The sequence below is a fragment of the Silurus aristotelis genome (genome assembly GCF_946808225.1).
Source record: "Silurus aristotelis genome assembly, chromosome: 25".
Lineage (NCBI taxonomy): Eukaryota > Metazoa > Chordata > Actinopteri > Siluriformes > Siluridae > Silurus > Silurus aristotelis.
In genome coordinates this window covers 12,537,028-12,554,821 of record NC_139598.1, presented here as the reverse complement: position 1 = coordinate 12,554,821, position 17,794 = coordinate 12,537,028, and the positions used below count along the sequence as shown (strand labels likewise).

The window sequence follows — 17,794 nt, the reverse complement described above, 5'->3', positions numbered from 1 at the left end:
TTAGTACACTTTGCTTATTGTTAACAACAGGGCACAAGATAGTACCATAAATAATAGCAGGCTGAGGGGATATAAAAAAGAGAAGGCACTGACCTATTTAAACACTTTTCCTCTGACTCTTCCTCTGAAGGAATTAACGTGTGTGTGTATATATATATATATATATGTGTGTGCGCTCATGTAAATGCAAAAGATGATGCATTTATTAAAAAAACTAAAACAAAAAACCCCAGCCTTGAATCTATAGAAGCGTCTTCTTATTCCCTGTGCATAAGAAAATATGGCAATTATACCTTACATGCCTATAATGGATGTATATATATATAAATATATATATATATATATATATATATATATATATATATATATACATCCATTATATATATATACGTGTGTGTGTGTATGTAAGTGTGTACATGCAGTATTTGCATATGTGTGTGTTTTAGTATGTATGTGTGTGTATGCGTATTTTTGGGGCTGCCCCTCTACACAGGCAGTGGTTTAGTGCTCAGGAAATGGTTAACAGAAAAAAGTGCACATAAAGAAAAATAAAGAAAGCACCTCTCAAACTTCCCTTGTTCATGCAAACACTGTTCATTTCCAAGAACTTTAATTTTTTATTGATTGTTTCAAATATATAGTACATATTTTAAAATATATAAAATAGATAAGATAGATAAATATAGATACTAATCCTATGTGTGTATTCAGTACTATCATCGATCTATTTTATATCGATGAATTGAATTTAAGGTTGAACCCATTGCTGTTTACCTTTCAGGAGCGAATAATCAGATGATTTAACCCAGACTGAGTGGGAGCAGTGTAGAGGTGTGTGTGTGTGTCTGTGTGTGTGTGTTGGGGGGTGTTTGACTTTGCATGTCTGGATGCATCATGAGCAGAATTTTCATTAGGTTCTATTGCTATTTTTGTTAGACATGCACTTTATATTGTTTGTCTATGAACCCAGTGCACTTGACAATATATAGCGCATACACACACACACACACACACACACACACACACACACACACACACACACACCTGATATGGATTTTTTTTTTAGATGATGCTGAATAATTCTGGCTCTGTCACTCGCAGTAGGGATTAGAGTGGACCAATGGGGAAACCTAACCCTCATTATTCAGGGCATGAATAATGAACACACACACACACACATGCACACACACACACACACACAGAGTCAGCCACTGGAGCGGACACTCAGCCTACTGCAGTCTCACGAGTAGTGTGTGTGTGTGTGTGTGTGTGTGTGTGTGTGTGTGTGTGTGTGTGTGAGCCAATCTAGAGCGCCCCTTGCAGGCATTGCTGTAAGGCCAACAAAAAAACATAATTTTCCAACTTGTAAAATAATAATTATGAGCTATTAAATGCAGCTGTTTAGTCAAAAAAGCAATCTCATATTTGCCTATAACCACCGTTCCCTTGGTCAAAACATTTTAAAGCTTCTTTTTCCCCTCAGCAACCCTTCTCCATCCCTTCCCATGTTTTCAAAACAGTCAGAACAAATCACATCTTTGCCAAATCATAAAGACTGTCAAACCTCTTCATGCTTTCAAGCCATTTTGAAAACACATCACAATTGACGTTTTCTACACGGCTTTTCTAAGACTTTTTTGTGATTAACCCTGTGGCAATTAACCCTAGAAAACCAAAAGTAACCGAGAATTGCAATTTTCTGCAAAAAATAAAAAAATTAAATAAACACACATTTAAATTTATTTAAATTGCATAACTGCATTAACTTATTTTTAAACTGAAGATTTTGTTATGTTGTTAGAAATGCTGGGAAAAAAAGACATGGTTTTGACTGAAAGCAACTGCAGTTGATTTAGGGGGGAAACTTGGAGGGTTCATAACCAGTGGTGGACGAAGTACACAAACCATGCACTTGAGTTGTAAGTACTACTTCAGTAAAACTAAAAGTGCTCCCTTTAAACTTTTATCTGAATAAAAGTACAGAAGTACTTTGTCCATATTATCATAATCATTGATTTCTATTCAAATTATCATAAACACCAAAACCATCTTTTCAACTACTTAAAAAAAAATTGTGCAATTAAGGTCACGGGTGTTGTGGCAAGTTAGAGTCAGGAGTTTCTTCCATCATTTATTACTCTTAAAATGTTCTGTTCTGTTGAACTGATGCTGACCCGTATGTTCGTGCTAAATAGATACCAGCAATTAACAATCGAAACAAGTTCAAAACAGAGCGTATGCTCTACCCTGATTGGTGGATTACTGCGCACTTAGCAGCAAGCCACCAATACCAGTTAAGTATTTATTCGTAAATAAAAAGGAATGACTGATTTCACAAAATGTAGTGGAGTAAAAAGTAAAAAAAAGACATTTGACATTTAAATGTAGTAAACTTGAAGTAAAAATCTTCCTAAATGGAAATACTTCAGTAAAATAAAAGGTAAAAGGAAAAGCGACTTAAGTACATTAACAAATTAATTTTACTTTATTACTTTCCACCACTGGTTCTTACACAGTATATATGTGTGTGTGTTTGTATGTAAGAACCAGTGGTGGAAAGTGTGTGTGTGTGTGTGTATGTATATATATATATATATATATATATATAGACAATACCCCTTTTGACAATACCCCAGAACAAAGCTACAGATAAGTCCATAAGTATTTGGACACCAACCCACTTTTAAGGCACCTATTGCATATTAAAGGTGCAAATGGTGTTAACTTTCGGATTCGAGATCTGATCTTGAACTAATATATTGTGCAAATCGTTTACTAATTATAGCCTTTTTTGTACAAAGAACCTCGATTTTTAAAGACTTTACAATACTTGAATGCAAATCCTTGTTACGATTGACTGCCTTAAATCTGGAATTCATGAACATCAGCAAATGAAAGTTTCCTCTCTAGAGTTGCTATGCTAGGTCTTTACTGCAGCTGCGTTCAACTCCTGCTGGTTTTTGGGTCTTTCTACCTTCGGTAAGTGAAAAGCCTGCTCAATTAGACCGAGGTCAGATGACCGACTAGACCAGGGGTCACCAACCTTTTGAAACTGAGAGCTGCTTCTTGGGTACCGATTAATGTGAAGGGCTACCATTTTGATACAAGTCGAAATAACACATTTGCTCAATGTACCTTTAACTATATGTTATCATTAATAATTAATGATATTTATCTTTATCTAGTCATCTATATTTCAATATTGTCATTTTTAAATTCACACCAATGCAAGTGTGATTTAAAAAAGAATAGCAACAAAAGAAATTAGATGCAGCTCACTGGTAAGTGGCACTATGGTGAGCTATTTTTTAGAAAAGGCCCGCAGGCGACTCATGTGGTCCTTGCGGGGAGGGACCTGGTGCCCACAGGCACCATGTTGGTGAACCCTGGACTGGACCATTTAAGAAAAGTTGCCTTAAGAAATTCTTGGGTTGCTTTCACAGTATGTATTGGGTAATTTATTTCTCTGTTCTATGCAGCTCCATCATATTTTCACAGCATTTGACTAGCCCTGAGCCTAAAATACAGCTCTATTTGCTTCAGAATTTATCCAAATATTACATTCCATCAGCCATCACATTATTAATGAACACCGCTGACCCAGTTCTATTGGCAGTCAAACATGTACACGTCTTAACACTGCGTCTATGTCTGAATGGTGATGTGGTATCCTTTGGATCATGATTCGTTCCTTTCCTTCTCCATACTCTTTTCTTTCTATAATTCATCTTGGTTTCATTTATTTCATTTGCAAGTGTGTTGTTCCATATCTGAGCAGAATTATTTTTTTATATTTCTGTTCTGGAGTCTTCACAGTGATTGGCTTCTTGACCTAAACCATCTTATATACATTTACATATCTTTATTGTAGACTTTGACAGTGGTAGATGTTGTGAAGGGGTTTCTCTTCAGTATGGAAAAAAATTCTGCAATCATCCATGTTAGCTGTCTTCTCCAATCTTCCAGGGCTTTTGGTTTTGCTCAGCTTGCCAGTGTGTTCCATCCTTTTAAGACTGTAGCAGGTTGTACATTTGAAACACTCAACGTTTCTGTTATCTCTGATCTGTCTGCTTGTCTCAGCCTAATCACAGGCTCCTTCACTCGCATCGACTCGGTTTTGGATTGCATAGTAAAAGTTCAGATGAACAAATCCAAAATTCAACACTTGGAATCAACTAGACTTGAACCAGGCCACAAATTAGTCAAATTTACTTTTCAGCTTGTTAAACGTAAACCCTAAAACAATTAATGCAATAATTTGGCTTTTAAAACCCTTTGAATTGCCAATCAGTTTACATCTTGATGGCTTTATTTTAAATCGATTATGGTTGTGTTGAGGTAAAACTTCAAAAGATTGTTGTCCAAACACCTATGAACACAGATGGATTTACAGATGGATTACTTTACATGGACAGTAACAAAGTCAATGTAATCCGTTAATATACTTAAGTAGCTTTTTCACGTATTTGTACTTTGCTGAAGTATTTCCATTTGGGGAGACTTGAACTTCTCTCTAATCAAATATTTAACTTTTTACTCAACTACTTTTTGTGAAATAGGTTATTGCTTTTAATTTATGAGCGGAAAAAAATGGTCAAGCGCGCAGCGAGTCACCAATCAGAGTAAAGCACAAGCTCTGTTTTGAACATTTGATTGGCGCTTGGTGATATCTATTTAGATATTCTTCATCCACCACTGACTGTCATGCACCCGTTCAGTGTTGGTGACAAATTTCCTCCTAAATCCACGGTGTGCATGCTTTGCTCAGACCAGACAAACTGCTGTGAGGAGCAGACGTTGTTGGTCTGAAGCTGCAGGCTATTGTGAACACTACTGTGCAATTGCCAAGGGCAGGTGGAGTCCCAGAAGCACTACTCTCTCTTTCACACACACACACACACACACACACACACACACACACACACACACACACACACACACACACCCCCCCCCCCCCCCCCCCCCCCCCCCCTCTGGGCATTAGGTAACAGTGCTACTCCCCGAAGATATTACACAGGCTTCTTTTTTTCTGGTGTTTTTTTATTTTATTTTTTATTATCGTACAATTTTACATAAGTGTTTGTACAAAGTTTAGCCCAAAAAAAAAAAAAAAAGGGAAGTCTTGTTCCAGATAAGAAAAAAAAAAAAAAGACAAGGAAAAGAAATGAAAAGTTGTAGTAGGGAAGTAAACCTTGTTTACTTTTCTGAAATGAATATATATGAACCAGGTTTGTTGTGTAGGGGGAAGAGTTTGGTCCAGGTCCAATGGCTTAATTCAGAAAATCGCTTGAAGGTCAGAGTTCAAAGGTTCAGGAGGTTTAGGAACGAGTGTACTTTCCCCATATGTGCAGCATGAAGACAGAGGCGATGAACAGCAGACTCATTACGAGGACTGGCACCGGCCCGCTGGGAACAGAGGAGGGGGGGAGAGAGAGAGAGAGAGAGAGAGAGAGAGAGAGAGAGAGAGAGAGAGAGAGAGAGAGAGAGAGAGAGAGAGAGAGAGAGAGAGAGAGAGAGAGAGAGAGAGAGAGAGAGAGAGAGAGAGAGAGAGAGAGAGAGAGAAATTGTTAATTTTTGTTCATTTGTTCTGACAAATTTCATGACCACTATTGTTACAATTTGTTTCCTTTCTTCTATTAATGCTTTGGCTCAGTTGTTAATTACAATTCATGCCAATAATGACAGACAGACAAGAGAGGCAGATGAAGAGAGTGACAGACAAAGCCAGAGACATAGGAAGAGAGAAAGAGAGAAGGAAATACAAAGTTAGAGAGGGGGAGAAACAGACAGGGAAACTAAGACGGAGCAAAAGACAGAAACTGGTGTATTATTTCCACATAAAGCCTTTACTGAACAGTGCATGTCATCAGAAGGACCTCTAGTGGTCAAAACTTTACATGATTAATAGATTCCTTACACAAACTCATAAGGTATATTATGCTGTATATTCATCTTGTAGTTGTATTTTTCTTCCTCTGGATGTTTCAGAGACAAACACTCGAACTACTAGAAAAGGTAAAAAATCTATCATTGGATTACTTATAAATCCACCACAGAACACTTCCATAACAGACAGCTCTGGCCTGTCGATGCTTCTTTCAACTGAGCCAATCCGCTCTCCTTACCGTGGTCATGTGACGCAGAGGAGGGGTAATTAGGCTTATAACCAGTGGTGAGTGGCATGCCGCTAACGAGTGGGGCGTCTAATGAGCGGCTTTATTAAAAGAGGGACTGACCATCCCCTGGGTCGCTAAGCAGCAGTGTAACCATGCCGACCGAAGGCCCACCCCCAGGCTTTAATTGATGTGACCTTTTCAGACAGGACTTTAATTAAGCTCCAAGACACACACACACCTCAGCCTAGCGAGAGGAGCTCACGCAGATTAACTCATCATGAGGCCCCTCAGCTACACATCCACACACAGACTTATAGTGGCAACACATCTGGGAGGAAGGTATTTATAATACAAGACAAACTTCGGTCAATCAAAGTTGCTAGAAAAATCCTAATTAATATTCTCGAACTGAATGCATGATTCCTGATGATCTGTCATTAATTGGTCCTCTAACGATAGACCCGCGAGTCAAGATGGCCATTAGCATGTTTACGTTTGTCCTTTGCCCCAACCATCTATCGAGTTGTGCGTTAACCCTAAACGTTTCTCCTGTTATAGTCAGAAGTCCAAACCTGGTACCAGGAAACAGGTATTACATATGATTTATTATTCACTTGTGGTTGTTATGCCCAAAACAATTTTTTTACATAAATAATACCTTTTAACTGGACCATTTTGAGACATCGTTCAACTTTTTGCAATTTAATGAATTGCTTGCAACAAATAAAAAAAAATTAAACCATGGATTTTCTCCCTCTAAGCTCAAATCTTGCTATAGCTAGGTGTGTAGAAGTTGTTTTTTTATTAATAAATAACTTTTTCACTCTATTTCTCACATTTAACGTCCCTCTAGAAAGAAAGCACAACGTCTTTTTAACTAAAGTCTAAAGAAATATTTTTTTTGACATGCATTTTTTTTTGTTGGGCTCAACCGGACTGTAAATGGCTACTAGGGGTGGAACAGTAAACATAATCCCCGGTTCGATACGTACCTCGGTTTTTAAGTCACAGTTTGGTTACATTTCGGTACGGTTAGGGGGAAGAAATGCAAAATATAAAATTGATTAGGTTTTTTTTATTATTAATCATCAAAATTTCTGAACAACAGTTTACATTAAAACAATTTTAAATACTTGATAAAATATAAAAATAAAATTGAATAAATCCAATTAATGCAATATACTTATTATATTGACTAAATTAAGTAATCGATTAAATAGGCACAAATTTAATTCATTAAATGAAATTTAATAAAGTGGATTAAATAAAATAAATGCATTAAACAAAATCTTTTTGTACATAGTGTTTCCGGTTCCGGTACACTGCGCTCAAAATGCAAGGTGGAGACTAAAACTTGCGCTTAGGGGGAGTTCATGTTGGAGTAAATTTTAACCATGTCCCAATGTTAAACAAGAATTGAATTTGGTACAAAATAATTAAATTCAGTAAAAAAAAAAAAAAAAAAAACCCTAATAGCTACAAATCAGGCCTATGGAAAATCTGCCACTGGGTTACACAAAGAATAAAAACTTGTTTTTCTTTTTCCATTTTATTGACTTTTGCGGTCGCTGGGTGTTTTGTGACCACTTCCACCCATGCCAATTTCCTGCACCAATGCATCAATAAAAGAAGCTCTCACTGGTTGTGCATTATAGCGAGTTGAGTTACATTAAATATATATGATTAAATAATTAAATACATTTAACTTTTAATGAATTAAAAATCACTCATTCATATAATATGTATACTTGTAATGTGATGTGTACGTTATTGTCTTTAGTTATGCGCATGAGCACCCCCCCCTCCTCCCCTTCTCTGTGGTCCGTGGTGCAAAATATATATATATATATATATATATATATATATATATATATATATATATATATATATATATATATATATATAAAAAAAAAATTATATATATATATATATATATATATATATATATATATATATATATATATATATATACCACCGCACTATTTAATGCGTATTTTCACAATATTTGATGACAATTACTTTGTTGCTGAGGAGAAAGCTTTGCGTTATATCCAAAAAATTGTCAGCAAATGAAAAATAAATATCAATATCTAAATTATATCCATATTACTTGTTGCATGCAAGCGTTATTTCATACACGCATGCGCACACACCCCTCTGTCTAGGAGGCCAGCCAGCAGGTGCGATCAAATGAAGATGGGGTAGAACCCAAGAGGCCAATTTCCTGCCGTTAAAATTTAATGTTTATCCTCATAAATGCTAAACCTCCGAGATCCCCCTGCCTCTCCCTTCTGTGTCACTTCCTATTGAGCTGGAGAATGAATTAAAAATGAGTAGCTGGCTGGCTGGCTGTCTGTGTGTCTGTGTGTGTGTGTGTGTGCGTGTGTGTGCGTGTGCGTGCGTGCGTGCATGCTTGTTAACAGGTTAAGCATCTCTATTAATTTATTCAGTACCTCAGTGTATAAACATAAAGCAGTAACTCGCTAAAGCGGGGCAGTGTATTTCATTTAATTTATTAATTAAACAGGAGTGGAAAATGCACAAACCAGGCACCCAGACTTCATGTCTCTGCTTTTACATTTTATCCCCATGTATTACCTACACATGATCCATTACATCCCTATGTATTAACTATAATTACTGCAAATAAAGATTTGAATTTGTTGTGTAGCAGCTATCTTTACCCCTAAGTCAAAAAGGTACAAATTTGTTAGAAGAGAATGACAATTGAACTCGTGTTTTTCTCCTGGTCACAATTAAATAGCAAACTACCTTCACATTACTACCATTTCACCATATTATAACATCAGCTTCACCATACTACCACATCGGCTTCACCATCTTCCTCATACTACCACATCAGCTTCACCATACTCACCATACTACCGCATCGGCTTCACCATACTACCGCATCGGCTTCACCATATTCACCATACTACCGCATCCGCTTTACCATATTCACCATACTACCGCATCCGCTTCACCATACTACCGCATCGGCTTCACCATATTCACCATACTACCGCATCAGCTTCACCATACTACCGCATCGGCTTCACCATATTCACCATACTACCGCATCAGCTTCACCATATTCACCATACTACCGCATCGGCTTCACCATACTACCGCATCAGTTTCACCATATTCACCATACTACCGCATCGGCTTCACCATACTACCACACCAACTTCACCATACTACCACATCGGCTTCACCATATTCACCATACTACCACATCGGCAAAGCTACCGATGTGGTAGTATGAAGCTACCACATCGGCAGCTTCACCATATTAACCATATCACCACATCAGCTTCACCATACTACCACATCAGCTTCACCATATTCACTATACTACCACGTCACCACATCAGCTTCACCATATTAACCATATCACCACATCAGCTTGAGCATACTACCACATCAGCTTCACCATATTCACTATACTACCACGTCACCACATCAGCTTCACCATATTAACCATATCACCACATCAGCTTGAGCATACTACCACATCAGCTTCACCATATTCACCAGCTTACCACATCAACGTTTACCATGTAACCAATTTTACTATACAACCACATCTTTGTCACCATACTACCACATTAACACCGTCAGCCAAAATTTCAAAGCCGGTTAACAAACTGAAATACTTGAACCATGTCAAGCCATCACATGTGGGCTAAACAGAGACTGTTCTATTTTGCAAAAAAAAAACAAACATGTTTTACACCCATCAAAGCGCAGCGATGTCACTGTGCGTGTGTGGTGAGAAACATATAATACTGACTAATATCTTAACACCTCCTCCAGGCCAGCTATCAATGAGCGACAACACAGCCTGTCACTCGGAAACATGGCACATTCTGGAAACAAAAAAAATCTGTTGATAACCGTTTCAGGATGTTTTTAAATGTCTTGAAATTACGCTTTCTTTGGATTCAGGCAGTAATGTGTAAACAAAAAACAAAAAAAACACAGACCATTATAGAAATGTTACAGTAGCACTTAATGACCGTTCTGAAATATTATAGCTACATTGACACTTTGTTTTCGTTTTTAACACCACTGCAGGTTACATCATTTAACTACAGTTGGCCTCGAAATGAATGAATGGATGGATTGTATTAGGCTCACGTGCTGGTGTGAGAAATCAACCTTTTTGCTGCTCCTTGCTGCAAATTCATGATGTGTGTGTGTGTGTGTGTGCGTGCGTGCGCGTGCTCGTTCGTTAACTTACACTTTAAGTCCTGGCGAGTCCTCTGTGTAGAAGCGCCACATGCCCCCTGTACCTGCTGATGCTGTAGCTCTGCCTGCAGACCGTGTACCGCTGCCAGTGGCTTTCCTGAAACAGAGTATTTTTTTAATTTTCAACACCACAGACTCATCTCATTCATTATCTCTGACCCTGATACTCTCACTGCAGCAGAGGACAACTCTGGGGTAATCACTACTAAAAGGTAAAATACACTCCTGGGGAAACACTAATCTGTCTCAGTTGGTTCTGTTGATTGATCTAATCATGACTGTGAGACTGTATCCCAAAAAAAAGATCATTACAGCAATCAAGAATACAGATTTGTTTTTGCCACTTTTTTCAAAAGCACACTCCAAAACCTATAGACAGGCAGCATGAAGACAATTTATAGTTTTGGAAGTGATATACACACGGCGGAAATAAAACCTGTGTTTTTAATGCTAGCACCCCCATCCCCCCTTTCTGATCGAAAAAGTGGGTGATGTAGTGTAGGGTTGCCCAATACATTGATCGAAAGATAATATGGGTAGACTGTGAGTCATTAAATTATTTTTTTTAGATGTTAGTCTATCATCCATCCGTCTATATACGCCCAACTAATTGACGTACAGCGCAGCCAGTCTGAGATCTCTTCCAACACATGGGTCACCATGCAAGTGCGATCAAATGCGAGCAAGCTACTGCAAAGCTCCAGTGACTACTGAAAAGCTAAGAGGTAAACTTATTTATGAGAGTCAGCCTTTTCCCAAAAGAAGATAATTAAGTTCAAATACCATTCCACCACATTGAATGATCATTTGGAAGTCCGCTTGAGGCTGCCTACCCACAGCTACTGTAAAACCCTGGCTTAATCCATTCAGTTCAAGTCATCAGAGTAGTTAAGGCAGTGGCCGGAATTGGATTGTGCTATAAAGGTTTTTGCAGTTATGAAAGGTGTGCCAACATACACCAACCATTCATAACTTTATGGAAACCTGCCTGATATTGCATTGGTCCCCCTTTTGCTGCTAAAACAGTCCTGACCTGTCAAACTTATACTACAATAGCTCGTCTGTTGGATTGGACCACATGGGCAATTTTTTGATAGATCCTGACCACTGCAGATGGCACACTACACCCCACAAGAGAGGCAGTTTTGGATATGCTCTGACCCAGTTGTCTAGCCATCATAATTTGGGGACAAAATGCTGCTGCCTAATAAATCCCACCCAGTAAAAGGTGCCATAATGATGATAATCAGTGTTATTCACTCATTAGTCATAATATTCTGCCTGATCAGTGTATATTGTATATATCAAGTATATTTGGTATTTATATATATATATATATATATATAGAGAGAGAGAGAGAGAGAGAGAGAGAGAGAGAGAGAGAGAGAGAGAGAGAGAATTATTTTTTATGTATGTAGATCATTATGACCTTTGGCTGGAAAAGTGAGCACCCCTGATGTAGTGATTTCAGCGAGAGCTCTTACCTCTGTCTGACAGTGGAACCTGCTGCTCTCGGGGCCACGGTCTTACTGGGAGACCGGCCGGAGGCTCCCACGCTTGATGCGCTTGCTGCGGGTCCAGGCTTAAACCGAGAAAGAAGAAAGAAAAATGTTTTTCTCAGGAACCCATCAACTAGAACATAGACGTCTGGAGTTATTGAAAAACAGAGATCTTCTATCTTAATCCAAAGGGATCATCCATCAGCACAATAAGCCTTTACATACATTATATAACAATTCAAGACTAAAGTGACTATAGAAATACCAATCCCATGTTTGGTACCATAGTCTTACTTGGGTGGTAAGACTTGGGTGCAGAATTAAAAAAGGAGGAAAAATAAGACTGTAATGAAGTTTAAAATGGAACAAGACCCTGAGAGGGCTACAGACATTAGTAGGTCTGCGGGGGAGGGACTTATCAAAACAGCTTTCTACAAAGAAATAAATGCAATGTTTATATTTAAAAAAAAAACCTATGCAGTAATATTATATATGTGGGCAAACAACAATTTTAAATTATGATATTTTGTAATAATGGAGAAATGTTGTTATTGGAAGAAACTTCTTCTGGTGGTCCACTAACCAAAAGCCACGTATGCAAAAGTCTATACCGGGCCATGGACATGACATAAAAATAACCAGCAATATTACAGTACAAATTATAACAGTAATATCACCTCATATATATATAATACACCTAATGCCTTTCTAATATAAATATATATTAAAAAACAATTTAGTGTAACAAAAATGAGGAAATTACCCTCTGCCCAGCTGCAGGTCGCTGACATTAGCATGCACACCTATAGAAAACCCGGTTCCCTTCCAGTAATTTAACCGCATAGCTCGTTTAAACGCAAAAGAGAAGCCTAAAAGTTTATTTTATTGAATAACTCACCATATTTTCAGGGTTTTTGGGAGCGGTGGATGGACACAGTGATGGTCAGCAGGAATAACGTGATTGAGAAGAGAGGGCTCGTTTTCTGCTGACGATTTACTCGAAAGGCCACGACAACTCAAGAACGGACCCCTTTAGTAGACCTTTATACCGCCTGTTTAAAACAGAAAACAAATTAAACCTAAAAATAATACATCACCTACTTAAACACAGTGTTAATTTATAACAATGACGGCAGGTTTGAATTGTTTTATTGTCGCGCATATTTTTAGAAGGCGTTTAAATTATAGAAATAAAAGCAGGCACAATTAAAGCGGCCATCATAGAAAGCGATGACGTGCCCTATCTGATGAAGAAGCGACAAGCAGGGAGACATTTTGGCTCCGGAAGAGCGTACTTTCCTGCATTTATGGGCTTTTAGATATACTGTGAGTATCTGTTTTGAGCCATTATGACAGGTTAATAGTTACAGCACGTTGACTGACAGGGAAGCTGAAGGTGGGTATTGAGGTGTCGGGTTTATAGTTGTTAGGATTAATTTAGTTGGATTTGAGTGCTGAGAGATTGTGGTGGAAGGATCTTACCCGTGGGTTTGACGTGGACCTCGATCAGGTGTTTTAACAGTAATGTATAGACTAATCTCTCAGTCTTAGGGTGTTTTCACATATAGTTCGTTTTATAAGAACCAAACCCAGTTCACTTAAAGTGAACCAGAAAGTGATCTAAGCATATGTGACCTCAGTTTCTTTCGTGTTCACAATATAAAAGACTCAAAAGAGAACCCAGTTCTCTTTTTGGTCCTCTTTAGTATTGAAGTGATCTCAGACCCTTTCGTGTTCACACCTCAACCTCATAAGAACTCAGAATTCTGTGAAATTTTATCACGTGTGCTCATGTACTTCTGTCAGAGTTTGTAGCCCCTTTCCTTCAGTTTTTGAGAAAACAAAATAAATAATTGTATGTTTTATGTGTTGAGAATAGTTGGCGTTTAATGCCATCCTATTTCCAAATATCAATAAGAGCACAGCTTACTTGCTAAGACCACACGAATCCGCGACCTGCCATGTCGAAAGGTTTTGTGTTTCAGCAGTGACGGCACAAGGCTGCAGGTATGGCAAGCCTTCAGGAACATTTGGCGAGACGAAACGCAAAGCGGACCGGGACCTCATTGCTTTCACGTCACAAACAAATCGAACCACAAACGAAGGTGGTCTAAATACGGGTCGCTTCTGGGTCGTTTTAAGGGGTCTGAGATCACTTGGTTTGTTCACATTTACACACTGAACTGCTCCGAGAGCGTTTGGAGGGCTCAAACGAACTAGGTGTGAAAGCACCCTTATACTCACACATACATTTATAAACTCTTCTGTGTAATTAATTGGACTCCGGGAATAACGATTAGTTTGTCGTATATATGGGGGAAAATAATGTTCAGCAGTCCTAGGGAGTAATGCTGATCAACGATTGGTTGTTGGGAATGATATTGATCAGGTATTGGTTTTGAGGGTAATGATCAGTGATTGGTTGTTGGGGATATTGTTGGCCAGTGATGATTTTTTTTATTGAGAACAATGTTAATTAGTGATTGGTTGTTGAGAATAAGGTTGGTCAGTATTTTTCAGAATTATGTTGGCCAATAATTTATATTATTGGGAATAATGCTGATCAGTGATTGGTTGTTGGAAATAGTGTTGATCAGTGTCAAGTCAAGAAGCTTTTATCGTCATTTTACAACATAAAGCTACATAACAGAAGACACAGAGCTAAAGACTAATAAGTGTCCTGCCATATAAAGTCCATCGTGTGCAACCTGGTGCAAAGAATGCAAGACAGCACAAGATAGTGTAGGACAAATACACAAAATAGCGTCGCCAGTAAACCAGTACAGTAGTATATTACACATTGATTGGTTGTTGTTGTGAAAATGTTCATCAGTGATAGATTTTTAAGAATAATTTTGGTCAGTGATTGGTTGGTTGGATATATTGCTGATCACTAATTGGTTGTTGGGAATAGTGCTGACCAGACATTGGTTACTGGAAATAATGTTGATGAATGATTGTTTATTAGGAATAATGTTGATCAGTGATAGGTTTTTGAGAGTAATGTTTTTCAGTGATTGGTTCTTGTGAGTAATGTTAATCAGTGATTGGTTGTTGAGAATATTGTTGATCAAGTGTTGTGTATAGTGTTGATCAGTTATTGGTTATTGGGAATAATGTTGATCAGTAATTGGTTGTTGGATATATTGCTGATCACTAATTGGTTATTTGGAATCGTGCTGATCAGCCATTGGTTACTGGACACAATGTTGATCAATGAATGGTCTTTCAGAGTAATGTGAATCACAGATTGTTCGGAATAATGTAGATCAGTGATTTGTTGTTGGAAATATTGTTGATGTGATTTGGGTGCAATCTTGCAGGGTTGGCTGGCAGTTCACTTTCATGTTAAATATGTTTATGCTAAAATATAAATCTTAGGCTTTAATAGGTGAAATATTGATAACGGTCAAATTTTGCATGTTTTCTCAATTAGCACTGAGTCTCATATTAATGAGGAATCTAACTTAAATATGGTGGATACAATAAACACTGGACTCATATTTCCAAAATGCAGTGCAGCTATACACAAAAATGGGTAAAATTAAATAGTTCTGAAGTAGTAAAATCATTTGATTTGCATTGTGTTGCAGCAGCATGGTGCGTGTAGTCTTTCTGCACCCCGATTTGGGAATCGGAGGTGCCGAGCGGCTGGTGGTGGACGCAGCTGTAGCCCTGCGCTCCCGTGGATGCAGTGTCCAGATCTGGACAGCGCATTATGATTCACAGCACTGCTTTACAGAAACACTTTCGCCGGACCTGCCTGTGGTGTGTGTTGGAGACTGGTTGCCCACCAGTGTGTGTGGATACTTCCATGCTGTCTGTGCCTACCTGCGCATGATTTATGTAGCTCTCTACCTGGTGTTTCTGAGTGGAGAGGAGTATGATGTGGTTTTCTGTGACCAGGTAAACTTTTGTTTTCTCTCTCTTCTCCTATACACTTTGATGTGCAGTGTGACAAGCACTAAATCAGTTGTTTCTTAGATTGTGGTTACACCGTGACATGTAATATAACACTGAAGTGGTGTTTCAGAACTGGACAGTTCACTCTCTGATGATGAATTTTTAAATGTGTAAATTTGAAAATGAAATGTTTCCATGTACAAATTTAGTTATTAATCATTACAAATGGAAACAAGGATAAACTTTACTACATGTTACTAATGAAACTATTTGTTGAACGTCTCTCTTAGGTGTCGGCGTGTATTCCTGTTTTGCGTCTGGCACGCCACAGGAAGAAGGTCCTCTTCTACTGCCACTTCCCCGACCAGTTACTAACGCAGCGGCACTCTCTGCTCAAGCGTCTCTACCGCGCGCCCATAGACCGCCTGGAGGAGTTCACGACTGGCATGGCCGACCTAGTCGTCGTCAACAGCAAATTCACTGCCAGCATCTTCAAGCAGACCTTCCCCAATTTGAATGCAATCCAAACGGACGTCCTTTACCCCTCGCTGAACACGTCCATTTTCGATCAGACGGTGGAAGACCTTGCCGGGCTGATTCCTGAGCATCGGCACTTTCTGTTTCTTTCGATAAATCGCTACGAACGAAAGAAAAATCTTCCGTTAGCAATGCAAGCACTATCTGTGCTAAAAGAGAGGATTTCCACCCGCCAGTGGGAACAGGTGCACCTGGTTATGGCTGGTGGCTATGATGAGAGGGTGGCTGAGAACGTCCAGCACTATGCTGAGCTTCGCTCTCTTGCCGCCTCTCTCGGCCTCGAGGAGCACATTACCTTTTTACGTTCCTTCTCTGACCAGCAGAAGGTGACACTTCTGAGCAAAAGCACTTGTGTCCTTTACACTCCCAGCGGTGAGCACTTTGGGATTGTACCTGTTGAAGCCATGTACATGCAATGCCCCGTGATCGCCGTCGCCTCTGGAGGACCTTTGGAGTCAGTAGTAGACGGAGAGACAGGCTTCTTGTGCCAGCCCACAGCTGAGAGCTTTGCGGACGCCATGCAGCGATTTGTGGTTGACCCAGAGCTCAAACAGCGCGTAGGGAAGGCGGGAATGGAAAGGGTGCTAGGGCACTTCTCTCTGCAAGCTTTTACCGATCAACTTTACCAATATGTCATCAGTTTGATCAACTGATCCTTTGCCTTCCTTCTCAAAAATATTCCACTGTCCTACGGCTGAAAGAATGCACTCTCTAAGTGAAGAACTGAGTGGTGAACATGCAGGAAATTGACTTGTCGAACACTGGAGCGACAATGCAGGACAACTGAAGCAACTGCTGAATGAGAGGTTAACGATTTACTCTTTGCTGAAAATTGATTGTGTGTGTATGTGGATGTCTTTTATCCACGAACCATTAAAGAGTCTTTGGGACAGAAGTCGATCTTCATGCAGACCGTCAAGTCTAATGCTGTTCATGTAGTTACATCAGTGGGAGATGTTTAGATGTTTATTTTGCTAAGTAGCTCTCTCACATGGAAAATTTTCAGACCGAGGACTACTATTTTATACATTGGTTTGGGATTGTTTTTGACTGTCCGCTTCCTTGTCAGTGATTCAATAAGACTTTTTTAATGTTAATTATTTTAATGTTTATCATTAAATGAATTGGGGCACAACATGGTGTTTGCTATGTATTAAAGGTGTTATGTTCATATCACACTATCTACATTTGTATTTTGGCCCAAAATATCTGCAAAGTTTGTTGGTTTATTATATATATATATATATAAAAAGCCGAGCCGAGGCTCATTAATGCACATGATGTGCGAAAGCTGCCCTGTGTGGTCCAATTCAACAGACGAGCTCCTGTAGCTCAAAATACTAAAGAAGTTAATACTGTTGATGCTCTGTAATCAGGACTGTTTTGGCAACTAAAGGGGACCAACACAATATTAGGCACGTGGTCATAATGTTATGCCTGATTGGCGTATATCCCAGTATGACTTTTTTTTTACATTTATTGGTT

General features: G+C 38.8%; 2 protein-coding genes and 1 long non-coding RNA gene across 8 annotated transcripts; 1 reads left to right on the top strand and 2 right to left on the bottom strand.

Moving 5' to 3' along the window:
- Positions 1–5,022: 5,022 nt before the first annotated feature.
- sec61b (SEC61 translocon subunit beta) lies at positions 5,023–12,921 on the bottom strand. The gene is made up of 4 exons (XM_083530416.1): positions 12,768–12,921; positions 11,855–11,952; positions 10,363–10,467; positions 5,023–5,406 (listed from the first exon to the last, which is right to left on the bottom strand). Exons 1-4 carry the CDS (start codon positions 12,768–12,770, stop codon positions 5,319–5,321), a joined length of 294 nt encoding a protein of 97 aa, XP_083386542.1. The 5' UTR covers positions 12,771–12,921; the 3' UTR covers positions 5,023–5,318.
- Positions 8,707–10,339, bottom strand: LOC310720088. 2 transcript variants are annotated; one of them, XR_014531656.1, is made up of 3 exons: positions 9,592–10,339; positions 9,461–9,546; positions 8,707–9,284 (listed from the first exon to the last, which is right to left on the bottom strand). It is a non-coding gene; the product is annotated as an uncharacterized lncRNA (long non-coding RNA). The 2 variants fall into 2 exon arrangements; XR_014531655.1 differs by having other exon boundaries at positions 9,461–10,339.
- A 105-nt stretch (positions 12,922–13,026) lies between the features above and the next one.
- alg2 (ALG2 alpha-1,3/1,6-mannosyltransferase) lies at positions 13,027–17,490 on the top strand. 5 transcript variants are annotated; one of them, XM_083530415.1, is made up of 4 exons: positions 13,114–13,195; positions 13,858–13,974; positions 15,463–15,775; positions 16,063–17,490. In XM_083530415.1, exons 3-4 carry the CDS (start codon positions 15,467–15,469, stop codon positions 16,960–16,962), a joined length of 1,209 nt encoding a protein of 402 aa, XP_083386541.1. In that variant the 5' UTR covers positions 13,114–13,195; positions 13,858–13,974; positions 15,463–15,466; the 3' UTR covers positions 16,963–17,490. The 5 variants fall into 5 exon arrangements, with proteins under 5 accessions (XP_083386539.1, XP_083386540.1, XP_083386538.1 ...); XM_083530413.1 differs by lacking the exon at positions 13,858–13,974 and having other exon boundaries at positions 13,027–13,195; positions 15,466–15,775; XM_083530414.1 differs by lacking the exon at positions 13,858–13,974 and having other exon boundaries at positions 13,027–13,265; positions 15,466–15,775.
- Positions 17,491–17,794: the final 304 nt, after the last annotated feature.